Source organism: Polypterus senegalus, chromosome 1 (assembly GCF_016835505.1).
Source record: "Polypterus senegalus isolate Bchr_013 chromosome 1, ASM1683550v1, whole genome shotgun sequence".
Classification (NCBI taxonomy): Eukaryota; Metazoa; Chordata; class Cladistia; order Polypteriformes; family Polypteridae; genus Polypterus; species Polypterus senegalus.
Genome location: NC_053154.1, coordinates 168,662,781 through 168,688,841, shown reverse-complemented (window position 1 = coordinate 168,688,841; position 26,061 = coordinate 168,662,781). Strand labels below are relative to the sequence as shown.

The 26,061-nt window shown below is 40.6% G+C and overlaps 1 protein-coding gene across 1 annotated transcript; it reads left to right on the top strand.

Moving 5' to 3' along the window:
* On the top strand, positions 1-23,264 carry LOC120535058 (complement C1q and tumor necrosis factor-related protein 9). The gene is made up of 5 exons (XM_039762587.1): positions 1-106; positions 4,608-4,923; positions 20,286-20,366; positions 21,243-21,323; positions 21,539-23,264. The coding sequence occupies exons 2-5, from the start codon at positions 4,611-4,613 to the stop codon at positions 22,516-22,518; spliced, it is 1,455 nt and encodes a 484-aa protein (XP_039618521.1). The 5' UTR covers positions 1-106; positions 4,608-4,610; the 3' UTR covers positions 22,519-23,264.
* Positions 23,265-26,061: the final 2,797 nt, after the last annotated feature.

Genomic DNA, 26,061 nt, shown 5'->3' with positions numbered 1-26,061 from the left:
CCTATCACTTTCTGGGTCAGCTTTATAAAGCGTCCGCTGCTTTGCCTCAACTGCTCACTTTCCATTCGGCAGATGGGATTTTCAATCAATCACTCTCAGCAAACCGGTAATTGACTCTGGGGTCTGATGGCAATTGGGGTATATGGTGGACTGTTTCAGGACAGGGGTTTTCCTCACCATCCTATGACAGTGCAGAGTGGGGCTGATGTCTTAAAATGATGATGAAGACTGCTCAGAGCTAGCTAAACATGAGATGTGATTGTTTGATTGATAGCATGAGAGCATGGGTTTGAGCGTGCATCAGCAAAGGTGCCACTGCAGGTTTCCTTATATTAGAGGTTAGCTAGAGGTCTTTTGTGCTGTGGGCGCTCATGCTGGATGTTCATCTTCTTCTATCTATGTGATCTCTGATGGACTAGCAGTCTTATTAAAGTTTTGATTGATTTTCATCCAAAAGCTGGTTCAATGGAACTAACTTGTTTCCTTGATTATTTGGTTGGTGTTGTGTGCCATGCTTAACACTTCTATAACTCCAATCCTAGGGTATCCCTTGATTGAAGTTGTATATTTTCAGCCAATATAAAACATCCCTTCTGTCCCAGGATATTGTTGATTTATTTAGCTAGCATGGTGTCAGTGCTCCCGGAGCAAACTTAGTGACAGAAATTACATAAAGTCATTGGACCAGACTCTTAGTGTGGTGTGGGCATACATGAATTAAGCAGTGTTTAAGTGAGTTTAGAACACATGGGTGCCTATGTTAGTGCTAAAGCTGCCACACTGAAAATTCCAACATCAATTCCCACCAGGCCACATTCAACAACAACAACTACATTTATTTATATAGCACATTTTCTTGCAAATTATGCAGCTCAAAGTGCTTTACATGATGAAGAAAGAGAAAAAAGACAAATAAATAAAAAATAGAATAAGGGAACACTAATTAACATAGAAAAAAAGTAAGGTCTGATGGCCAGGGAGGACAGAAAAAACAAAAAGAAAAAACTCCAGACGGCTGGAGAAAAAAATAAAATCTGCAGGGGTTCCAGGCCACGATACCTACCAGCCCCCTCTAGGCATTCTACCTAACATAAATGACCTCAATCAGTCTTCATGGTATTTAGGACTCTCATGGAAGAATTTAATGATGATGGTCATGTGGACTTCTGGCCTTCAATCCATCAATGTAGGGACATCACAGTGCTTTGATCGGGTGGTTGTGGCGCAGGTCGCCACCCCAGAAAACTGGAACAGTGTTGAGTTTGCATGTTCTCCCAGAGTTCTTCTGGATTTTCTCTGGGTATTCTGGGTTCTTCACATATCACAATTTCTGTTTCAGAAATTTCACAATTTTTGTTTCTAAATTGTTGCAGTATAGTACATAAGTGTGGCCATTCCTAATTGGTCCCAGATTTGCACCTAATGTTATACTCCTGCACCCAACACATAACTTGGACTAAAAAGTCTTTGAAAATGCATAGATTTTTCTTACAGTATATATTTACATATTTATTAATTAGCATGATATTGTGCTGCTGCCTCATGGACTAGTGTTCTAGAATTAAATCATATACTAGTTCATTATAAGTCAGCCTGTTCCCAATTTTTTTGTATGGGTCTTTCTCTATAAAATTTGTGTGTTAGGTTAATTATTGGACCTATGATATTGTGCATGACTGTGGGCTCTGTGATGGACTGGTGCCCCACCTATGTCTGGTTTCTGTATTATGCCCAGTACTCCTGGAGATAGGCTCAGGTTACCAGCAAACCAAAAAACTGAATTAAGCTGGTTTGAGAATATTATGTTATTTTATGTCCATCGATAGATAGAATAGTGCACTATGTGGTCTTTAATATAGTTTTTGCATATTCACTTTGCATCCCAGTTCATTGTTCTCATTTCAATCCTACCCCAATCAATCCAAATAATCATTTTATGCTTATTGAACCTTAAGAATGCCCATGTACATGTAGCACTCCCTTGGCCACCTTCAAAATGGGCTCAAAAATTATTGTTATTTCTGCCAGTTAAAACTCTGACTCCTGCGATATCATCGAGGAATAGGAGCTCAGATAGTGGATTTCTTGACAGATATTCATAATTTTTGAAAAACCCAAATATACTTACATCAGCGTTTCTCAACCTTTAAGTATTTGCGACCCGAGTTTTCATAACAGTTTTAATCGCGTCCCCCCTAACATTTTTTTGAAATGTAGATGCATATTTTATTATACCTACTTAACTTTTATAGACATTTATCTAACTCTGTATTTATTGTTCTAGTATCAGAATGTAGTTTAAGTTATTTTGTTTTGGTTTCAACAGATGTTTTTTCAATATTTTTGATTCTTGTTTTCTTTTTTTCACATCTTCATGCCCCCCTTTTTGTTACTTCGCACACCCCTAGGGGGGCCCGCCCCACAGGTTGAGAACCACTGACTTAAATTTTTTTTGCGTGCAGGACTGCTGATGGGTGGAGTTTGACATATAGGTATGGGGGCACAGAAGAACCCTAAAAAATAATTACATTTTTTAGATGCAAAGCCACACTGCTACATATTTACACCACATCTGAAATCAAATATCATACATTGGTCATGACATAAGGTTTCATATGAAGTAAATTGTACATTGATATATGTCAGATTTGAAAATTATGAAAAGTACCCAAGTATGCTAGCAATATTTAAATGACAGGAAAGACTGATTTTTTTAGCTTGTTTGTCCATTCCATCCATCCATCCATTATCCAACCCGCTATATCCTAACTACAGGGTCACGGGGGTCTGCTGAAGCCAATCCCAGCCTACACAGGGAGCAAGGCAGGAAACAAACCCTGGGCAGGGCACCAGCCCACTGCAGGCTAGTTTGTCTCTTTATTTTAATTGCGGAAAAATGCACTTAATTTTTTAAACAAGTTAGAAAATGTACATATGGTGTAAGATTTGGGTAATATATGGTTGGGTTCTGGGATTTGGGTTTACTAATTTGTAAGTTTGAGTGTTTTGATTTTTTATTTATTTCATCAAAGAGATATTTTTGTTTAATGAATATTTTGTCACGGGGTGTGTGTGATGTGTGATAGAGACATGTAAAAGAGGAAAATACTGTATACAAAATATACTATACAAGCTGAAATAATCACTCTCAAGGTAAATTTAACTAATCTGTAATGGAAGTCATACAAAATATTTCTCTGTTGTTTTAAAAATAGCCAACATACAAAAAAGAGTTGCTTTGGGCAGGATGGATTTAAAGTATTAATTTAGCTCATTTACATGCGCTTCAATAACCCTATTATTCACAGAAACCTGGTTTCTAAAATGCCATGTAAATCACTAGTTAAAGAAACTGGGTTATTGGCCTCTGTATAACCTGATTAACAGAGGTAGATTTCTCCATGAATAATCCAGTTATGTGGCCATGTAAACCCATAATCAGTTTCTGTTAAGTGTTTTGTAGTCCGCGCATATCCATTGTACTCTGTCAGCCTGCGTGTGTATTTGTTTTGCACACGCTTTCAGCAACCACAAGCAGAAGTGTCCACAAAATTAATTTCCAGAGGCAAATGTTCAGTGATCACATTATTCCTTCTCCTGGCTGAAATAGTCTGTCTCAACATTTCAGAAAGTACTGATATTGCAAGCTCCAGAGCATTAACAAATTAAAAATAATGATCGTTATGTACTCCGATTATTTTTTAAAGTAACGAGTAACCTCATGCGATACTTATCTCACTGAAGTAAAATACCTTAATTATTATTATTATTCCAAAAGCACTGGTTGTAAGGCAAGAAGCACACATACTGGGTACTTTGCAGTGCAAAAATGTGCTGTGTACAATCCGGTAACACAAACATATATGTATCAATTTGACTAAACATATTTATTAAACACAATTATCACAGGATGTTCACCTGATTTTTGCTCAGTTTAATAAGATGGGAACATTTTGCAAAAGGAGAATTCTAGAAGATTACTTCCCCATATAATCGCAAATTATGAAGAAACCAGGCTTCTGCCTTCTGTGCATATAAACACTCTAATCGATTAATAACAAATTTACGTGAGATGAGGCCTTAAAAAGCTGTTGAGAAAAAACACATCCATTTGAGGCTTTATTTTAGTACCACAGTGTATCCATTAGGGTAGGCCAGTTAGCCCCATTAACTCTACCCATGAGAGCAGGTGATATTTGGCTTATTTAAAAATGATTGCTTTGTGCCCTCTTTCAGGATCAGGACATTTTTTTTAAACTTGCTCTGAAAATGCAGGGTGGCACTGGTGTTCAAATGTACTACTGAAGATTTTTGTGAGAGCTGAAAGTAAGTAAGTTTGGTAATGTCATAGGACGACAGGCTTCATAAGAGTGCAAAATTGAAAGCACAGACTTCCAAACATTAATAAAAAGTTTGACTGATTATACTTTCACTTGTGAGGAAAATCTGATCAAGCAGAATTTCTGGGGTAAGTCGAGTCTATTGCCTAAATTATCCCATTCTTGACTTTGTTAAAGGCTGACTGAAACACGTCATTCTGTTGGGTTGAAAGAGGATGGGAGTAAGCCTATTGAATGTGTGAACTGAAGTAATTTTCTTTTTCACAGACCATGTTGATCTCCGGATTCATTCTTACATGTTTGACACTACCTTTGACCTTCTATGGAATCACAGCATCCACTATTAGGCCATCCACTACCACCTCTTCAGCTGCACCACCAAATGTCCTACAAGGAAACCAAACCTTTGAAAGTTCCAGAAGCTTTCCTCTCGATGGCATTGGCCATGGAGATGCCTACTGCAGTTATCTGATGAGCATGCCAGAACCACTTCCTATTGAAACTGTGCCCTGGTTCTGCCTCTGCAAAACTTGCAAAGGAATAGAAGGTGCTAAAGGGGACCGTGGTGATCCGGGTCCTCCAGGTATGACTCTTAATACTTCTTCTGTACAGTCTATAGAACAGGAACCTAGTCTCTCTGCTTAGGTCACATGTTAACAAGTCTTACCCTGATGTTTTCATATTTTAAGGCCCTTTGGACTTTGGTCTCTCTCAGATGGTATCAGTAGGATCAATAGGTTTTGATATTTATAGATGAGGACTGCTCCATGTGGTACCATTGTGTCCTGCTGTCTTTAACTTTGAAATCTTTAATACACATTTTCTGATTGGCTTACATTATGTACAGTATTAGTATTGCAAATTAATAACTAATATAATCTAAAAGCAATAACACAAAGATGTCTTAAGCAGTAGGCAAATAAAATTTGAAGTAGTACAATTTCTGTCTATATACTAGTCAAGGTTTTTGCACTAGTACAAAACATATCACATAATCATATACACTACTGTATATGATGTAACATAGGGAAAAATCAAGATAATACAATATGTTGCTAAAGTCTCTGAAAACCCTACCATTAACTTTAAAGTAATTCTTATTTACATAGCTCTTATCAATGATCAGAAAAGAGTTTGCTTTGCTAACCTGTCTCTGTGTGAACAGAGGCAAAGCAAAGAAATACTACAAGGCTACAAAATAAAAATGAAACATAAGCCATTGTGTCCAAAAAAACACAATCTTCCAGGTTTTTAATAGACATAGTATTATATTTGATTTAGCTATTGGCTTGTTTTTCCATCATCTTTAGTTGCATGTTTGTGACTTCTGCTAAAAAAAAGTGCTGAAAGTTCTTTTAGAATCCTGCGAAGATTCAGCCCACAAACAGACAGACACACACAAAATCACACACGTTTAATAACCTTTTCTTCTTTACAGCACCACACAATGCATAGAAAAGCCACAATTATTCAGTGCCTTCTTTTCTCTCTTCTCTCAAGTCTTCTGCCGCCTCTAATCCTCTCCTCGCAAGCTCCATCCTCTGCCACCTGACTCCATCTCCACTAATGGAGTGAGACAGCCTCTTTTATACTGCCCCGGTTGTGCTTCAGATGCTTTGCGATGATCTTTTGGTGGCATTTCCTGGTATGGCGGAAGTGCCGCATGAGCACCCAGAAGCATTGCGGGTGTGCCTGGATTCACTCTGTAATCATCCAGGCACCCCCTGGTGGTGGCCACTGGCCTCAACAGGGTTGAGCTTCTAAGCTCTGATCCCATGGCCCCGATGCAGACCAGGGTGGCTGCCCTCTCATGGCCCAGGGAAGGTATTGTCCCTCTCCTGGTTCTTCCAGGTGTCCTGGCTTGGCAGGATCCCCAACCATCTGCCACACTCCTAAATACTCCTAATGCCTAAAAGGAGAATCTAGAATCTTGGATACCATAAATTGTACAGCATCACCTTTTGTACCTCCTGGTTGATAACACTGCAACAAGTCACTTCCTGACATTATATGTTGGCAATGGGGACACATTACCAACCACAAAATACTAACATGAACCAAAATTAATCCACAAAATCACAACAATAAAAATATTTAGGAAAAAATAAATACATTGCAAAAAAATTCCTGAACTAGTAATTCTGAAAGTTTTACAAAAAGTAATGATTATGCACAAAAATCACTACAGATGACATCATCCAGTGCTGCTATTTTAGAATAGCTTGCTGTGATGCCACACTACAGGTGTAGGGCATATTCTGTGTTTCAAGTCATGGAAGTGCCAAGCGGTAGGGAAAGGAAAGAAAGTACCAGGAAAATAGACTTTATAGTAGAAGGTAAAGGCCTGGGGCCTCATGTATAAATGGTGCGTATGCACAGAAATGTTGCGTAAGAACTTTTCCACGTTCAAATCGCGATGTATAAAACCTACACTTGGCGTAAACCACGCACTTTTCCACGGTACCTCATGCCTTGTCGTACGCAAGTTCTCCGCTCAGTTTTGCAGACTGGCGGTACCCAGCGTCAAAGCAATGGTACTGTTCCTGTGTGGTTACTCATTATTTTCCTGACGCGGCTTTATAAATACACTGAAACTAACAGAATATTGTTTATTAGTGTAACGCATCTGATTGTAATTAACTTGTAACAATATAATGGTCCAGGGAACAGCCATAGTATTCCAAATACCATAACTGCTTTAGCGTTGTTACTCTCACTTCTTCTTCTTCTTCTTCTTCTTCTTCTTCTTTTAGCTGCTCCCGTTAGCAGTTGCCACAGCGGATTATCTTTTTCCATATTACTCTCACTGCACCACTCGGAGTATTTATATCACTGTATCTGAGTGTGAATCACAGCAGCAGCTGATCGGAAAGAGAATTATCAGTATACAGTTTCATGGACACGCTGTCTCAGCCACTGCAAAACGTTTTAAAGCCTTTCCTGTACAGACCTCGCGGTTCAGAAACAGTTTCATCCCAATAACTTTAAATGCACTCAATCAATTGCTCCTTGTAGAACGGTTTGTACTTATAAGTACAATCACCCCACTGTAAACTTGCACCATAGTTATAATATCGCACAACCTGAGCCACTTTATAAAGCGTGTATTTACATATGATGACAATATCATTTTTAAGATGAAATTCAGCAAAATATATTTATTAAATTATACAGATAAAACTTTAACTTTATTTAAATAATCTATATTCTTCACTGAGAGTGTCGTTAAGGATAGAATAATTAAACATGTACTATGAAGATATTTCAATGTTCCTTAAATGTTTTGAAGAATCGGCGCTAAGCTTACAGATGGCTTAACTTCTATTACAGAGCTGATTGTGTGGCGATCGGTTACTTGGGGAAAGAAAAGCACTGACTGCAGTGATGGCTACAGCAATATATATCTATACTAATAAAAGGCAAAGCCCTCACTCACTCACTCACTCACTCACTCATTCACTCACTCACTCACTCACTCACTCATCACTAATTCTCCAACTTCCCGTGTAGGTAGAAGGCTGAAATTTGGCAGGCTCATTCCTTACAGCTTACTTACAAAAGTTGGACAGGTTTCATTTCGAAATTCTACGCCTAATGGTCATAACTGGAAGGTATTTTCTCCATTAACTGTAATGGAGTAGAGCTGCAAAGACGTAGGGGGCGGAGTTTCGTGTGACATCATCACGCCTCCCACGTAATCACGTGAACTGACTGTCAACACAGTGCGTAGAAAACCAGGAAGACCTACAAAAAGCGCTTAAGAAAACATGCATTATATAATTGAGAAGGCAGCGAAACAATAAGAAGCGAGCGAGTGGCATATACTACCATATTCATGAGTGCTGCTACCTCGGAAAGAAAGCAAGGTGTAAACCTAAACTTTAAATTAAGTTCATAGACAGGCTACGCTGGCGTTTCACATGCCCACAGGTAATGCGGAATACAAGTTTAATGAGAGGACGCAGGATATAAACGAGAGTTTTGATCACTTTGTAACTAAGTTAAAATTGTAGGTGAAGGGGTGTGCTTATGCAAATTCGAGAGACTGTGTTTGTGGGGATTGACAGTTAAGGGGTGGGTGAGTCACGTCATCATCTCCTCCCATTTACCTCAAGTTAATACACACGCTGTCTCTAGAGTTTCAACACACTGAATCCTCCAGGCACTACTTACAAAAGGTCACATTGACAAGCGTGTTACGCTATTTTTAAAATCTTTCCTTTTCTTAGCACAAGCACAGCTGAGAAGCTTCGATGCATGTGCTCCATAACGCGTTGAAAAATAGTGCATTTAATCACACTTTGCATTACAAGCAAAGGGGAGCTTTTGTCAATGCATGATTTCCTGGTACACCGATTACATTGATCAGCGCATCCCGATTCATTTTACCCTCGCACCACCTTAGTTTGAGAAGAAGTATGAAAAAATATGAGGTTAACACAGAAAAACAGATCACCAATTCAAGCTTTATGAATAATCGATTCGCCATCAATAATTGTTTTGGTAAAGCCATCCTCCTTCCATTTTATAATTTTTCCGCCACTAGCCATGATTAAATGAACGGTAAAAAGTAAGAGCGGAGGGTGACTTATTTAGGCAGGAATATATATGATAGCAACACTCATGACAATGTCAATCATGTTACATTATTATTAAAATGTTTCCTTTTCTTTTTCATTACTTCTTTAACACACTACTTCTCCGCTATGAGGCGCTGGTATTTTGCTATATATATAATATATGAATGACCTCCAAAGAGCGCTGAGACTTTTGATATCATGAACGTGTCTGCAAAAACTGTGGTCTCCTGCCCAGCAAAAGTCGAGCAGCCAGCGCGTGCATAGCTGTGCCGCCTTTGAGACGCTGACTGCGCTTCTGCCTTAAGTCAAAGTGAGCACTTTTAATTTTTTTCATCCGCCCCCTGAGCTATAGCCCAGACAAGTGCAAACACGGGCCCCTTTTCTACACCACGGCAAAATAATATTAAGGCGATTCACACTTTCTTTGCACGTATACGATTATGAGGTCCTCAGCTCGGATTATGAACACACGCATACAGTGGAGGACTCACAGTGCCATCACAGCCGATTAATGGCAGGGACGGCTCACCAGTCTACACAGGACCCACGCGACTGTCGCCAAAAGGCGATCATAACGCCAGCGAACACATCTCTCTATACTATATAAAAGAAAAGGCAACTTTCCTTTCTTTACACCTTTTTTCCTTTTATCCCAAACCAAAGCCTTTCTCTCTTAACACGGCAGAGGACACAAAAATAATTTTCTTTAACTGCCGGTAAGGCACATTACCAGAGGCACAAATTTGAACGCTCACATAGAAAATGTAATTTCTATACCACAGCCGCCGTGTAGCGCCTTTCAAAAGGGATCTACTACCGAGAGATGATCCATATACATTTTAGCTGCTGTTAGTTACTTACCTGTTTTGTTACACAGTCTTTAAAATGTAGTTTACCCGCAACCACTCCAGTAGTGCTCAATGTACCTGTACTTCTTAAAACGTTAATGTTTTACTGTTTAATAACTTATAGACTATATTTCATTATTTTTCCCTTGCACTCAGTGACCAAAGCTATACACACACATATAGACACATACAAACATACACACAAGTATATGTATATATATATACACACACACACACACACACACACACACATACATACATACATACACACATATATATAATTTGTGTGTGTAGATATGTATATAGATATGTAGATATGAAGATATGTATGTGTATATATATGTATATTATATATATATGTATGTATGTGTGTATGTGTGTGTGTATATATATATGACAGCAGCAATCCAAGCTGTGAGAAAACAGTAAAAAGGAGGCGTGTCAGACGTCGTGGTACATTTTCTGATGCAGCTACCGAAAACAACTTTGTGACGCTGCCACCAAATACACAAAACAATTACTTTGACAATCATGTTACATTATTTTAAAATGTTTCCTTTTCTTTTCATAACTTCTTTAACACATGACATCGCTGAGAAGCGCGGTATTTTGCTATATATATATATATATCACAGCTTACACTCATAACAGTGACAAAACAATTACATTGACAATCATGTTACGTTATTTTCAAAATGTTTCCTTTTCTTTCTCTTTCCTTCTTTAACACACTACTTCTCCGCTGCCAAGCGCGGGTATTTTGCTATATATATATATATATATATATAGATAGATAGATAGATAGAGATATATATAGATAGATAGATAGAGATATATATATAGATAGATAGATATTAGAACAACATAGATAGATAGATAGATAGATAGATAGATAGATAGATAGATAGATAGATAGATAGATAGATAGATATGAGAACAACACTCATATCAATGACAAAACAATTACATTAACAATCATGTTACGCTATTTTTAAAATTTTTCCTTTTCTTTTCGTACCTTCTTTAAAACACTACTTCTCCGCTGCGAAGCGCGGGTATTCTGCTAGTTGAATATAAAACAGAAAGAGAAAATAACAACACAGCTAAAAATGCAGCGACAAATTTCGGCAAAAGTAAAGTTAAATGCTTGTGTCATGAGCACGAGGCGGCTATGCAGTGTCTGCAACAGACATGGCCATCCATTGTGTATAAGCTACCTTACTGACATTGGCGGGCGAAGGAGCCACCGATTCTTCCTCTGCCCAGGGCCACCACAAGCCTAGAGCCGCCCCTGAGTACTGCTGCAATAAATTATTTCATCGAAGTGAAACACATGTTTAATAATGTGCTTTAACTCCTATCATCATGAAAATGATATCACGTATACATCTCAGTATTTTAGTTATTTAGAGAGCTGTAATATTACTAATGTAATGGATTCTGTGTCCAGTTGGAGGAAGAGAGCCGGTTTAAGAAGCAAGTAGTGATTCACACACATAGAGCACATAGAAGATCAAATACAAAACAAAGCATTTAACGTGCTACTTTAATTACGATGTGATTTGAGAAACTGGTTAATTAAACGATTTTAAGATGAAGTTTATGATGTTCTACTTTAATGACAAAATAAACTACGTGATTAAAGTGCAAATGTCGAGATTGAAGTTGACATTTCGTGCTTTTTCCCCACTGTGTGCCTTTTTTTCTCTGTACCCTAATAAGCTTTCATATGACACTCAGACAGTGGGCTTACAACTCGCTTTCCACGGCTTAATTTTGATATGTGACTTCTTTTTATTTCTGGCACTGTGCGATTTTGTGAACGTGAGCTTTCAAGTTTCTCCAACACGCTATGTCACTCGATCAACTTCATTTTGTTGATTATACCATGGTTTATTTGAACAAATTGTATGTTTTTCGTTTGCCTCCACTTGGTATTCGCTGAAATTCTTATATTTTCCCCAGTGCTTTTCCCATTGTCTTTTCACAGAAGGCTGAGCTTAAGGGCGATTTATATTGATTTGCATATTCAAAGAGGCGTAATTCTGGGAGGAGTTACATAAAGCGTGTGCACGAGTGTTACTTTTCACGCTGATCGGGATTTATGTAGCGGAAGAACGCAGAAGTTGGAGTACGCACAGATTCCTGCATCTGATTTCTGTGCGTAAGCACATTTCGGCTTTTGTGCTTACGCCATGCGAGTGCGAGTGCTACGCACGGCATTATACATGAGGCCCCAGGTCTGGGACAAGTAAAAGTCAAACTACTGCAAAAGGCCAAACCTCAAATGTTCCTTAATGCTTTTTCTTGGAAAAGCCTTTAAGCTTCCTTTAACAATAGAGTGAAAAAGAGAGCAAAAGCAAATATTTCCAAAACTAGAATGCTGAAAGCTTACCAAAATGCATCACATCACTTCCATGGCAACTGGCATAGCAACATTAAATAATATGACTGCAGCCATGCATGGATCAGCAGAAAAATGCTCACCACCATGCCAAAACAAAAAAACCTAATTATGTCCAAAAATGATAAAATGTATCAACATAAGTAATGTGTTGAAACATAGAAATCAGTTCCTAGCAGTAACAAAGTAGGTTCATGACAAATGCTTTTGTTTAGTGAAAGAAAATAATTTTCTTCTTGTTAAGGTGTATCTAGGATTCGGTGCCTGTTAGTGTTTACAAGCCTGATTTTCATTTTCATTTTGGTTGTTGATTGCTTGTCTCTTTGGTGTTAGACTTTGCTATGTTTGACAGTTATCTTTCAAACCCCCCTGGAATAATCTCTGCCAGTTATTTTAAATTCACATACAGTAGACAATTCTTCTCTTTATGGAAAAGAATAAATCGAAAACAGAAAGAATAGCGGATGGAATCTGGTTCTCAAAAACAGTAATGATATGTTCACGGCCATACAGACAATATGTGCATGAGTGTCCAACAACTGGCATGGTCAAACCACGGTGTGGTCATATTGGGGATTGGGATGACTGGATCATCATCTGTGAAATATTTGTATTAAGTTGAACAATAACTATGTGACCTGTGAGCGTGATTTCATTTGATGTATTTAACATATATTTGCTAACTAAAGAGTCAAAAAGGGAAATCTTGCTTTGATTTGATATAGGAGTTTTAGTAAGGAGAGCAGGTACCTTGTTCTAATTTGACAGTTTTTAAAGCAAGTAAAGCAGTGTGTGATAAAGTGGTCCAAGAAAGCCTAATCCATATATAGCATTGGTCCGTAGAACCTGTAAATAACTCACTGAATGTGCGAAACTGGTAGAATAGAAATTAATCCACATGTAATATTGTTCAGGAAAGTGTGGATATAAATCTTCTCAGAGCCTCATTAAGCCAGGAGCAATCTTGCACAGACACAAGAAGTCAAGGTTTAAGAGAAATGCCTGAGACTGCTCCAAAAATGGACATACAATCGCCAAAGACCCCATCTGAAAAATTGTAAGATAATAGTATTGTTCCATGGCTTCTCTTCAGCTACATGTATGTACACAAAATCATCATGCCCTATCAAAATCCTCATCTTTTGTCACAAAACCCTGGAAATGAAAATAAATCTATATATAAAGTATAATGTCTGTCTTTCTGTATTTTCGCTATATAATCCTACAGCTTTTTGACAGATCAGATCCACATTTTGCATAGTTGCTCTCTAGGACAATACAGATAAGATAAACTACTTTGGGACACAACATTTTGAAAATTGTAGCCCCCTGGGTTTTTTTTTATTTTTCTTGTGCTACATTTTGCACATCAGTGCCCCCTGCTGGATCAGAGTAATTGAAATATCCTAACAGGATAAAGTCAGACCAGCAAATGAAATGTCCATAACTTAACATTACTTAGTTGAGTAACGCTGCGTGCTACTCCTATCTATTGCAATATAAAAAGAAGTATCCTGCGCTTTTGCAGGGGAGTGTTGGGTGAGGCTTGATCAAGAGTGGAAGTACAAAGCGACACAAATGTTTGATTTCTGCTTTGCCAGATTTTCTTCATAATTTAGGCACTACAAACTGTCCATCTTGAACTAAGAATACAAGTAAGACAAGACAGCATTCACAGTTACAACCTAGCAAGGAATTACTGCAATTCGGGAATCCAATGAGACCACCAAAAATACACAGGCAGAGAGGAAGGCTTTGCAAAGAGTCATAAAGACTGCACAGAGGATCATAGGGACAAAACTTCCTTCCCTGGACTTTATGTACGCACATCGTTGTCGGAAAAGAGCAGAGGGAATTATTAGGGACTCACTCCATCCAGCTCACTCTCTGCTCTGACACAAAAACTGATATATGTACAATCTGAGACACAGCAGAGCAGACAGCATCATCACTCACAGAACAAGATTTTTCAATAGCTTTTTCCCCGCCACAGTCAGACTGACTGCAAAACAAAATTATTGAATATGTGTAATAACCTCACACTACCTCACTTCACTTGTCATGTAAATGACGAGTGAAAAATATGTAAAATTTTAATTATGCAATACCTACAAAATATTGTATTTTTTTGTGTGTAGATATTACCACCTTTCTGTATAGTGCTGGTATAATTTATATTATATATTATATTGTTTTACTGTTTTTAAATTTTTTTAATGTTTTACTATGACGCAGACAGAGCTCTGCACAAGAATTCCAATGTGCTTTGACTGTTGGTTTTATGCACAAATGGCAAATAAAAGAACCTTGAACCTTGAGACAATGGTAGAGAGGCAGTGTGAATAATGATTGATTGATTGAAAAAAAACATACACCTTGTCTTTCTTTCCTTAACCCATTTTACAAATATAACCAGCTAATGCCGGGTACTTTGGCTAGTTAAATATAACTATTTCCAGCTGTATTTACACATTATAACTCTCAAGCTTAAAGTAAAATTAATTAGTCCCCACCCAATATCAGTTATAGTGGTTCTGACTACTTTACTGCTTGTGGTGCATGGAAACATAAAGAACTGATCATAGTTGGAAATGTGCTTTCAAAATGGCTTGAAGATAAAACTGTGGAAAGGCACAAGTTAGGAGAAGGAAACAAAAAGATTTCTAAGGCTGAGATTGGTTGATATGTGCATGTGACAAGAATATTTACACAAAGCTAGCCTGTATGCCAGGTTGGCAAGAAAGAAGCTTCCTCTGAAAAAGTACCACATTGCCTCTTATTTGCACTTTGCAAATAAACACTAGGAGCATTTTGATGCAATGTGGTGAAATGTTTTATGGTCAGATGGGACCAAGACTATTTTTTTAGACTGAACTCCAAGTGCTATGTTAAGAGAAAACCAAACACAGCACAAAACACTTAGTGTACCATACCTACCATGAAGCTACCATGTGGGGCTGTGTCTCTTCAGTAAGGACTGGGTTATTGGTTAGGACTGAATGGAAAAATGGATGCTGCCAATCACACCCAAATTCTCAAACCTAATCACACTACCAAAAAAACAGTACAATGGCTTAAGGGTGGAACAATGTATGTCATTGACTGGCCAAGTCAAAGCCCTGATTTAAATCTGATAGAATATCTGCGGACACACTTGGAGATGGCAGTCCATCACCACTCACCAGGAAATCTGACTGAACTTGAACAATTCATGGGAAGAATGGGCAAATATTCCCCAACCTACATATGCAAAACTGGTAGAGACATATCCAAAACGATTTATGGTTGTCATTAAAGCAAAAATTGGCTCTAAGAAGTATTAAATCAGGGGTATGATCATTTTTCCAAAGCTGTTATTCTGGGTTTATAGATAGATAGATAGATAGATAGATAGATAGATAGATAGATAGATAAATACTTTATTATTTTATTTATTATTATTGATTTTCAGAACACTGTTACCTTTTTGTTACTTGAATGTTTTAAGGCAAAATGTGTAAATAAACATGGAAAAGTTCATTTATTCACTCATTCATTCATTTTCCACTGCTTATCTGAAGCCAGGTTGTGGGGGAAACAGTCTTAACAGTGAGCCCCAAATGTTCTTTTCCCATAGCCACACTTGCCAACTCATACTGTGGGGCCCCAAGGTGCTCCCTAACAATAATCCTCACACCGAGCCATGGGTCTTCCCTGGACTGTGTGCAGCATTTAAATTATGTATGAAAGCCAACAAACCCCTCCTTGAACCGTCACCTTATCGTGGTGGAGGGTTTTGGTCCCAATGATCCTAGGAGCTATGTTGTCCAGGGCTTTATGCCCCTGGTAGGGCCACCCAAGGCAAACTGGTCCTAGGTGAGGGATGAGACAAAGAGCGGTTCAACAAACCTCCAATGATGAGCAAAAACTCTGGACAACGTTTTCCCTTGCCCGGACACGGGTCACCGGGGCCCCCCTCTGGAGCCAGGCCTGGAGGTGGGGCTCAATGGCGAGCGCCTGGTGGCGGGCCTGCACCCATGGGGCTCGGCGGGCACAGCCGAAAGGTAACGTGGGTCCTCCTCCCATGGGCTCACCACCTATGGGAGGGGCCAAGGAGGTTGGGTGCAGTGTGAGTTGGGTGGTGGCGAAGGCGGGACCTTGGCGGTCTGATCCTCGGCTACAGAAACTGGCTCTTGGGACGTGGAATGTCACCTCTCTGAAGGGAAGGAGCCTGAGCTAGTGCGTGAGGTCAGAGGTTCCGCTAGATATAGTCGGACTCACCTCGGCACAGCTTGGACTCTGGAACCAATCTCCTTGAGAGGGGCTGGACTCTCTACCACTCTGGAGTTGCCCCCGGTGAGAGGCGCCGAGCAGGTGTGGGCATACTTATTGCCCCCCGACTCGGAGCCTGTGCATTGGGGTTTACCCCGGTGGACGAGAGGGTGGCCTCCCTCCGCCTTCGGGTGGGGGAAGGGTCCTGACTGTTGTTTGTGCGTATGCGCCGAACAGCAGTTTGGAGTATCCACCCTTTTTGGAGTCTCTGGAGGGTTGCTAGAGGGCATACCTTCTGGGGATTCCCTCGTTTTGCTGGGAGACTTCAATGCTCACATGGGCAATGACAGTGAGACCTGGAAGGGCGTGATTGGGAGAAATGGCCCCCCCGATCTGAACCCGAGCGGTGTTTTGTTATTGGACTTCTGTGCTCGCCACGGATTGTCCATAAAGAACACCATGTTCAAGCATAAGGGTGTTCATATGTGCACTTGGCACCAGGACACCCTAGGCCTCAGGTCGATGATCGACTTTGTGGTGGTGTCGCCGGACTTGCGCGCCATATGTCTTGGACACTCGGGTGAAGAGAGGGGCAGAGCTGTCAACTGATCACCACCTGGTGGTGAGTTGGCCGATGGTGGGGAAGATGCGGTCAGACCTGGTAGGCCCAAGCGTGTTGTGAGGGTCTGCTGGGAGCGGCTGGCAGAGTCCCCTGTCAGAAGTAGCTTCAACTCCCACCTCGGCAGAACTTCAACCACGCCCCGAGGGAGGTGGGGACATTGAGTCGAATGGGCCATGTTCCGTGCCTCTATTGTTGAGGCGGCTGACCGGAGCTGTGGCCGCAAGGTGGTCGGTGCCTGTCGTGGCGGCAATCCCCGAACCCGTTGGTGGACACCAGCGGTGAGGGATGCCGTCAAGCTGAAGAAGGAGTCCTATAGGACTTTTTTGTCCTGTGGGTCTCTGGAGGCAGCTGATAGGTACCGGCAGGCCAAGCGGAATGCGGCGGTTGTTGCTGAGGCAAAACTTCGGGCATGGGAGGAGTTTGAGAGGCCATGGAGAGCGACTTTCGGACGGCTTCGAGGAGATTCTGGTCCACCGTCCGGCGTCTCAGGAGGGAAGCAGTGCAGTGTCAACACCGTATATGGTGGGATGGTGCGCTGCTGACTCGACACGGGACGTTGTGGGTCGGTGGGGGAGTACTTCGAAGACCTCCTCAATCCCACTAACATGCCTTCCAATGAGAAAGCAGAGCCTGGGGACTCTGAGGTGGGCTCTCCCAATCTCTGGGAATAAAGTCACCGAAGCGGTCAAAAAACTCCTTGGTGGCAGGGCCCGGGGTGGATGAGATCGCCCGGAGTTCCTTAAGGCTCTGGATGTTGTAGGACTGTCTTGGTTGACACGTCTCTGCAACATCGCATGGACATCGGGACAGTGCCTCTGGATTGGCAGACCGGGGTGGTGGTCCCCCTCTTTAAAAAGGGGGACCGGAGGGTGTGTTCCAACAATAGAGGGATCACACTCCTCAGCCTCCCTGGAAAAGTCTATTCGGGGTTCTGGAGAGGAGGGTCCGTCGGATAGTGAACCTCGGATTCAGGAGGAACAGTGTGGTTTTCGTCCTGGTGCGGAACAGTGGACCAGCTCTTCACCCTTAGCAGAGTCCTGGAGGGTGCATGGGAGTTTGCCCACCAGTCTACATGTGTTTTGTGGACTTGGAAAAATTCGACCGTGTCCCTCGGGAATCCTGTGGGGGTGCTCGGGAGTATGGGGTACGGACCCCTGATAAGAGCTGTTCGGTCCTGTACAACCGGTGTCAGAGCTTGGTCCGCATTGCGGCAGTAAGTCGAGCCCGTTTCCAGTGAGAGTTGGACTCCGCCAGGGCTGCCCTTTGTCACCGATTCTGTTCATAACTTTTATGGACAGAATTTCTAAGCGCAGCCAGGGTGTTGAAGGGGTCGGTTTGGTGGACTCAGGATTGGGTCACTGCTTTTGCAGATGATGTTGTCCTGTTTGCTTCATCAGGCCGTGATCTTCAGCTCTCTCTGGATCGGTTCGCAGCTGAGTGTGAAACGGCTGGGATGAGAATCAGCACCTACAAATCCAAGACCATGGTCCTCAGCTGGAAAAGGGAGGAGTGCCCTCTCAGGGTTGCGGGAGAGATCCTGCCCCAAGTGGAGGAGTTCAAGTATCTTGGGGTCTTGTTCACGAGTGAGGGAAGAATGGACCGTGAGATCGACAGGGGATCGGTGCGGCATCCGCAGTGATGCGGGCTCTGCATCGGTCTGTCGTGGTGAAAAAGAGCTGAGCCGTAAGGCAAAGCTCTCAATTTACCAGTCGATCTACGTTCCTACCCTCACCTATGGTCATGAGCTATGGGTAGTGACCGAAAGAACGAGATCGAATACAAGCGGCTGAAATGAGCTTCCTCGCAGGGTGTCTGGGCTTTCCCTTAAAGATAGGGTGAGAAGCTCAGTCATCCGGGAGGGGCTCAGAGTAGAGCTGCTGCTCCTCCGCATCGAGAGGAGTCAGATGAGGTGGCTCGGGCATCTGATCAGGATGCCTCCTGGACGCCTCCCTGGTGAGGTGTTCCGGCACGTCCAACCGGGAGGAGGCCCCGGGAAGACCCAGGACACGCTGGAGGGACTATGTCTCCCGGCTGGCCTGAGAACACCTTTGGGATTCTCCCAGAAGAGCTGGAAGAAGTGGCTGGGGAGAGGGAAGTCTGGGCCTCTCTGCCCCCGTGACCCGACCCCGAATAAGCGGAAGAGGATGGATGGATGAATGAAGCCAACAAAGAGTTAAGAGTTAAACAACAACCTTTTGATTCTCCTTTGTGTTGTGCTTTACTTCCGCTCGATCAAGCCTCACCCAAAACACCCCTTTGTAAAAGCGCAGAATAAATTATTTTTATATTACAGTAGTCTATAGCAGTACAAGTTGTTATCCAGATATGTAATGTTAATATGGAACCCCCATAATCAACATTTTCAGTTGTAAAGTAGTCTGTCTTGTACGTATAGTCCTAGAGAGCAACTATGCAAAATTTGATCCAGATCAGTCAAGAATTATAGGACTGAAATACTTCTTCTGAGTCAGCAGGTGGCACTAGTGTGCAAAATGTAGCACCCAGGAATACAAAACACTGGGACCCCCAGGTCAAAGTTTTGGGCTCCAAAGTAGTTTATCTTGTCTGTATGGTTCTGAAGTGCAACTATGTAAAATTTGGTCCAATTGGTCAAAGGGTGTAGGATTGTATATGAAACACACACAGACAGTCTCTTTTATATATATAGATTATATGGCAGTATATACTGTAATGTGCATTAAGAACGAAAGCTGCATTTTAAAGCAGGTTCTTTTCTTTTTTTGCTTTTTTTTACTGTATTTCTCTTTTCTTAATATCTGCGCTATTAGTGAGAAAGGATCTATTTAGGCTTAAATTATGAGCTACAATACTAAAAGGACACATACCCAGGGAGCATATGCCCCTGTCAGATACAATAATGAAACAACTTGTTTAAGGGTCTGTCAAAATGACTGTAACACAGAAATCTGACTAATAGAATAACATTTTTATCAGAGATAATGTTTACAGAGTGCTTAATTCTACCATGGCAGTTAAGTGTTCGGTTTTAGAATTAAACTTCATTCCATCAATCTGAACATCCACAATACTGGAAAAAGGAGTATGAAATGGCAAAAAGGTCATTTACAGTGCATGAGAGCTTCAGATGTAAGCCCATAGACATCATATTTGTTAGACTGTTAGGAGCCCGGTGATCAAGGTTAATTATAAAGTCATTCTAATTTATTTTGTTTTTGACCACACTGCTCCTTCAAAGGATTGATTCTCTTTGTTTCACAGGACGACCAGGAAGTCAAGGAATCAAAGGGAAGATGGGAATTAGAGGTAATCAAGGCTTACCCGGGCAAAGAGGTCTCAAAGGTGAGTGAGTCCATGACAATGACAAAGGAAGCACAGGAATTAAAGGTTTACAAAAAGAACCAAGCTAGTATAAAAATATGAACATCAGCTATTGATATTTGGATGGTGATAAAGGATAAAACTGCAATAATTTGTTTGCCTCATCCTTACCTTAGTTAGTTCCCCCCAGAATAATGCTAATAATAATAATTCTTTGGGCTGGGAAAGATGATGGAATGCTAAAACCATGAAACGCCTAAACTAAACACTACCAAAATTATCTTCACCCAATCCTATTACTGTATTTTAAAAGACCAATCAAAGGAACATGGATATTCTTTTTGAGATAAATTCAGCCTGCAGATGCAAGATTTTCCTGCTCTTTTATCTCACTTATTGCTGGAAGGCATTACTGTCCTAAAACCACTGAGGACTGTGTGAAGTAGTTAAAGGAGCTACTGTATGTTGGAACTCTAGAGCTTAATGGTGAAGTTTTCAGTTTCCTTTACTTTCTACCTTGTCAGATCCCACAGGACTTGTTTTATCTGATCTGTGCTCTTACCCTTCCCTTTCCCTTAATTGTTTCTACCTGACCACTTTTTTGGCTTTCAGTCTAGTCTTTACTCTTATTACCTGTCATATTACTTTCCATCCATGTAAACTGAGTTCCCCACTAAAATAGAGGAGGAGGAAGTAAACGTAAAATCTGGCACCATGGAAGTGGTCATTTAGTATCATTGTGTATTTCTCCTAGTTGTTTCAGCTTTTGGTTGCTTCCAGAATTTTTAAATTTAAAGTGTAAAACCTCCAGGACCATCTGGAGAAAGAGGAGAGCCACCATTACCAAAAAGAAAAAAATAAATGTTTGCACTCTTCTTTATTTTTACCATCATGTAGGTGAGAAAGGAGATGAGGGACCAAAAGGTGATAAGGGGCAACCTGGATTCCAAGGCTCTAAGGGTAGCACTGGGCTCAAAGGTATGTGACAATTTGTCATTTTTCTCCACACAGTAGGTGTGCCCACCTACAGCACATGGTAGCCACGTGATGTGGCCATTGTCATATATCTTCATATTTTTTCTCTACCAATGAGCTGTGCCATAACATCAAAATGATATTTTTATTGTTTCCTGTGTTCCACCTTTAGACCTGTATGAATGTCTAATGTAAATTTGTTGCTTCTCTGGTTTCAGGTGAAAAAGGAATGTCAGGCATTAATGGAATTCCAGGCATAAGAGGCCCGCCAGGGCAACCTGGTCAGTGTCCGGCAGTTTGTGAAGGAGAGAAGGGCAGACCTGGAAATCCAGGTTCTCCAGGGCCATCTGGAGAAAGAGGAGAGCCTGGTTTGCCCGGTATAGAGGGCATAACTGGCCAAAAAGGTGAAAATGGGGAGAAAGGCTCCACCGGTGAGCAAGGATCCCCTGGACTGAAAGGAGATCAGGGACAGATGGGAGTATGTGAGTGCAAAGATGGGGAAAAGGGTAATGAGGGAAAAATGGGGCCACAGGGTCCTCAAGGAGAGCAAGGAGTTCAAGGTGTTGCAGGACCTCAGGGATTGCCAGGGGACAGAGGGGAGAAAGGGGATCAAGGAGTTAGAGGAGAACCAGGGCCATGCACCCCTTCCATCCAATCTGCTTTTTCTGTAGCCCTAAAGAACATCTACCCCAAGCCCAATCTGCCAGTGCCCTTCACAACTGTGCTCTATAATGTCATGGAGCACTATAATCCTAACAACGGGATCTACACAGCACCTGTAAATGGCACTTATATCTTCACCTACCACGTGACAGCTTTTCTCAGAGTGCTTAAGGTGGGCCTATTTGTGAACTTCCAGGGTATTGTAAAAAGCACAGAGGAAAATAACATGGGTCAGACCTCTCAGATGGTGGTACAACACCTTCAGGCTGGTGACCAAGTCTGGATACAAGTGAAAGATACCGCCAACAATGGCATGTTCCAGAACACTGAAAGCAGTAGCACTTTCAGCGGTTTCTTGCTGTTCCCAGACAGTTGCGACTCATCAGAGAGTCGCAGTTTCCCACAAACACCTCCCAGAGAATATTACGCCTGGGAAGGATCTGGGGACGACAATGAAGTCCCTGAAGCTACTGACCCTTCTGATAGGGTTCACTCCACTACTACCACTAACATCAATGAGACACCTCAATTTTAAATGTCTTGATTGCTTACTCTCCCCCTTGCCCTATTGCTGCTTTGCTTAAAGGAGGCCTTCCTCCCTCCCAGAGTTTCTCATTTCAAGGGCTCCTTTGACCACAGAAGATGGTGCGATAGGAGCCTGCTTGGGAAAGGTTCTGTAGGTTGCAATGTATATAGTGGGCCAGGAGAATAACCACATGATACCATGTATTACCCAGTTAAGGTTTGCTCGTTATACGATGATCATTAAAATTTACAACACAAAACCTTATAGCCAATTGAAATAAATCTGAAATAATCATGTAACCATAACAGCCAAAAACATTGTACACTTTCCACATCTAGATTTTTACTGGAGTTCTTACAGGAGCACTAGCAAAGCATTTAATTTGCATATTGTAAATGTTTAGAAGTCTAATGCTCACTGAAAATATACCCCACAAGGCAGAAAAAAGTTGCATTTTAAATTTTCTTACTTTTACCAAGAATTTTAAAGCTAACATACTATTGGATTGTAAATGGCATACTTCAAATAATAACACACCACATATGTTCATCTTTAAGGATACCTTGTAGGACAGATCAGCAGGTCAATTCAGTTTCATGCATGAGTTCCCATAAGAATCTTGAATCAGAAACACTAATGACAGTTTTTAAACCCCTTTGTATATCTTTTCTGAAATTCATGTTTTTTTTATCACTGTATGGAAATTATACTTTCTTGTTAAAATCATGTACATTAAACTATATTATACAACATGCTATTATTGTTGAATTGTATTTTTAGAATAATTATTCATAACCCTTTCAGAAACTAAATTATTCATCAACATTATGTCAGAATGTTATCAAATATGTTTAAAAAAAAGTAATTTTGCAAAGCCTAAGACTTTTTGCCAGTGTTTTGGTGGGGTTGTGTGATACAATGTTAAAGGTAAGGTTTTTAGGACAGTGGTAAGACCAGCAATGATGTTTGGAGCTGAGACATGGGCAGTAAAGGAAATGTAGGAGAAGACGTTAGATGTGGCAGAAATGAGAATGTTGAGATTACAATAAAGGACAATAAAGGACAGAATAAAAAATGAGACAATCAGAGGTACAACAAAAGTGGGAGAGATAAATAAGAAAGTACAGGAAAGTAGGTTGAGGTGGTATGGACATGTGATGAGGAATGGCAATGAATACGTGGGTAACAGAGTAATGGGAATGGAAGAACAGGGCAAGAGAAAGCAAGGGAGTTCAAAGTGGAGGTGGACGGATAAAGTAAAAGAACATCTGAAGGAAAAGGAAAACTTGTGAGGAGGTGCAGGACTGTGCTGTTTGGAGAAGGTTCATTGAGCACATTAACTTCACATAGAAGTGGGAAAAGATGAAGATAAAGAAGAAGAAGAAGACAAGGAGAGCTTGAATAACCGCATACATTTCAACCTCCAACACATGGGGCTACTATTACAAATTCCCCCGTTTACAGATTGTGAATATCTCTGTTTATCTTCTATCTACCACTAATCTTTGAACTATCAGAATAGAATTATTTTTATTAAAGCACATAATGCATCTCAGTCCAACCGCTAGACAACACAGCAGCAAATTAAACATCCAATGAAAGTTTTTCTTGCTTCATTTCTTTAATGTTTTACTAGTAACACTTAAAGAAAAGTGTCTGATGCATCTCTCGCAAAACACCCCAGGTCACTCCACCGAGGTTGCTTCAATCTTATTCACTGCTGCCTGATGTCGCTGCAGCTCTTTCCTGTCTGTGCTTTTCTTGTCTTTTCTTGTCATGCATATCTCATTGTGACTCATTGTGTGAAGGACCTGAAGCTCAGTAACGTGGCAGAGAAAGCCCACACCACCAATTCCATAGTAATGTATGACTTGCTGTTGTGATCAGTGTGTATGACTGGCATTTGCAATAAAAGCCATCAGTCACCCTGTGCAATGTGCTTCACTGTCAGCAATGCCACCACTTGCTGTGAGAAGGACACAAAACCCAATTTTTTGCCGAGGTAGCCCTCACAACCATGTTGTGGGCCGCCTCATGCATATTACTGTATAAGCTCTTGATTGTGGCCAAAATCATGGTATTAAGATTTAATGTACATTTTTGAGAGACTGACAGACAACCCTTTGCATTTTATATTTACAGATTGACATTTCTTGGATATTCTTTGTGACTATGGGAAGAATGCAAACTGTGCTGTGCTCAGCTCTGTGTGACATGGATGTTTTTAACAAAATCAATGACACTGTGAACTTGTACAGTTTTTTAAAGTGAAACTTTAATACCAGAAAATTAAGACAAAGCAAATTATATCTTTTGAGCTCAGGGTTACACATTTCTGCTTTTAATAACCTGGAGCCTTCAATAACCCTGAAGTGTTTAGATATCACAAAGGTCTTATTTTCCATTAATACACTACCATTCTCATTGTCTGTGTGGTGTTTCAATGCTCTCCCTGTGTGCACAAGGTGTTGTTCTCAGGGTTTTTCTTCCACTCCCTAAAGATGATAATGATTCTTAGCTGGACTGAGCTATGCCCCATACAGGGTTGATTCTTGCTTTGTTCTGAGGATGCCTTGATATGCTTGGAGGCACATGACTGTGAATTGTATTAATAAAAGGGTGTAGTTTTATCACTCAAAGACAGTTTACAATGCAAATAGATAACACAAAGAAATACAAATTCAATAACTTAATTTAAATGGACAGAGATGCTAAGATGGGCTGCAATACATTTAGGTTTTACATTTTCTCACCTTCTGCAATTAATAGGGGTTCTGGTCAAGTACTTATTATTAGATGAGACAGAATCAGTACATGACAAAACTGCTGAATGACAGTTTTACTACATGATCACAATAGAACCTTGGCGGGATGATACAGGTTGCGCATAGTGCAATCTATTTAAATAAACTTGTGAGTAAATACCACAATACAGTACTTTTCACATAATATAAATTGTCAAGTATAGTCTCCTGTAACCTGTACATCTGTAGGTTTGTGTTATGCATTCTTATAATGGCGCCACTTCCAGCTTCTTTCTCAATTCTCTCTGTTTATTTGGGTTCCAAATGAATTCCTAAGGCAGTCATCATTCAAATAGATTGCTATGTTTAAGCTGTGTGTGCCTACTCCTTCATGTTCTGGTATGTTATATGAAAGCAGCACAAGATAGCAAGAACATCATAACATGTTGATTTTGAGCACAATGAATTCCTTACAGTAAAACAGCATTGCAATGCTCTCATGATAGCTTTATTAACCTCTCTGATCCTTACTCTACAGATGTTGACCAAAACTCAGAGTATATGACTGTCCTAATTTAAAGGAACTCTGTCCATAAGGGAATGGTAATCTTATAGCATATTGACTCAGAAAGAGAGAGTATTTAAAGACTGAATATGACCGGAAGGTGAACGTAGTGAGGGCAAGCTAAAGTCAAATCCCACAGTCAAATCAATCTATTGTCAAAATTAAAACATGAACCAGAACTCAAAGACCAAAAACCAAAGCTAGAATTCTTAACAAAATATTTTAGTTTGCATTCAGCATTAG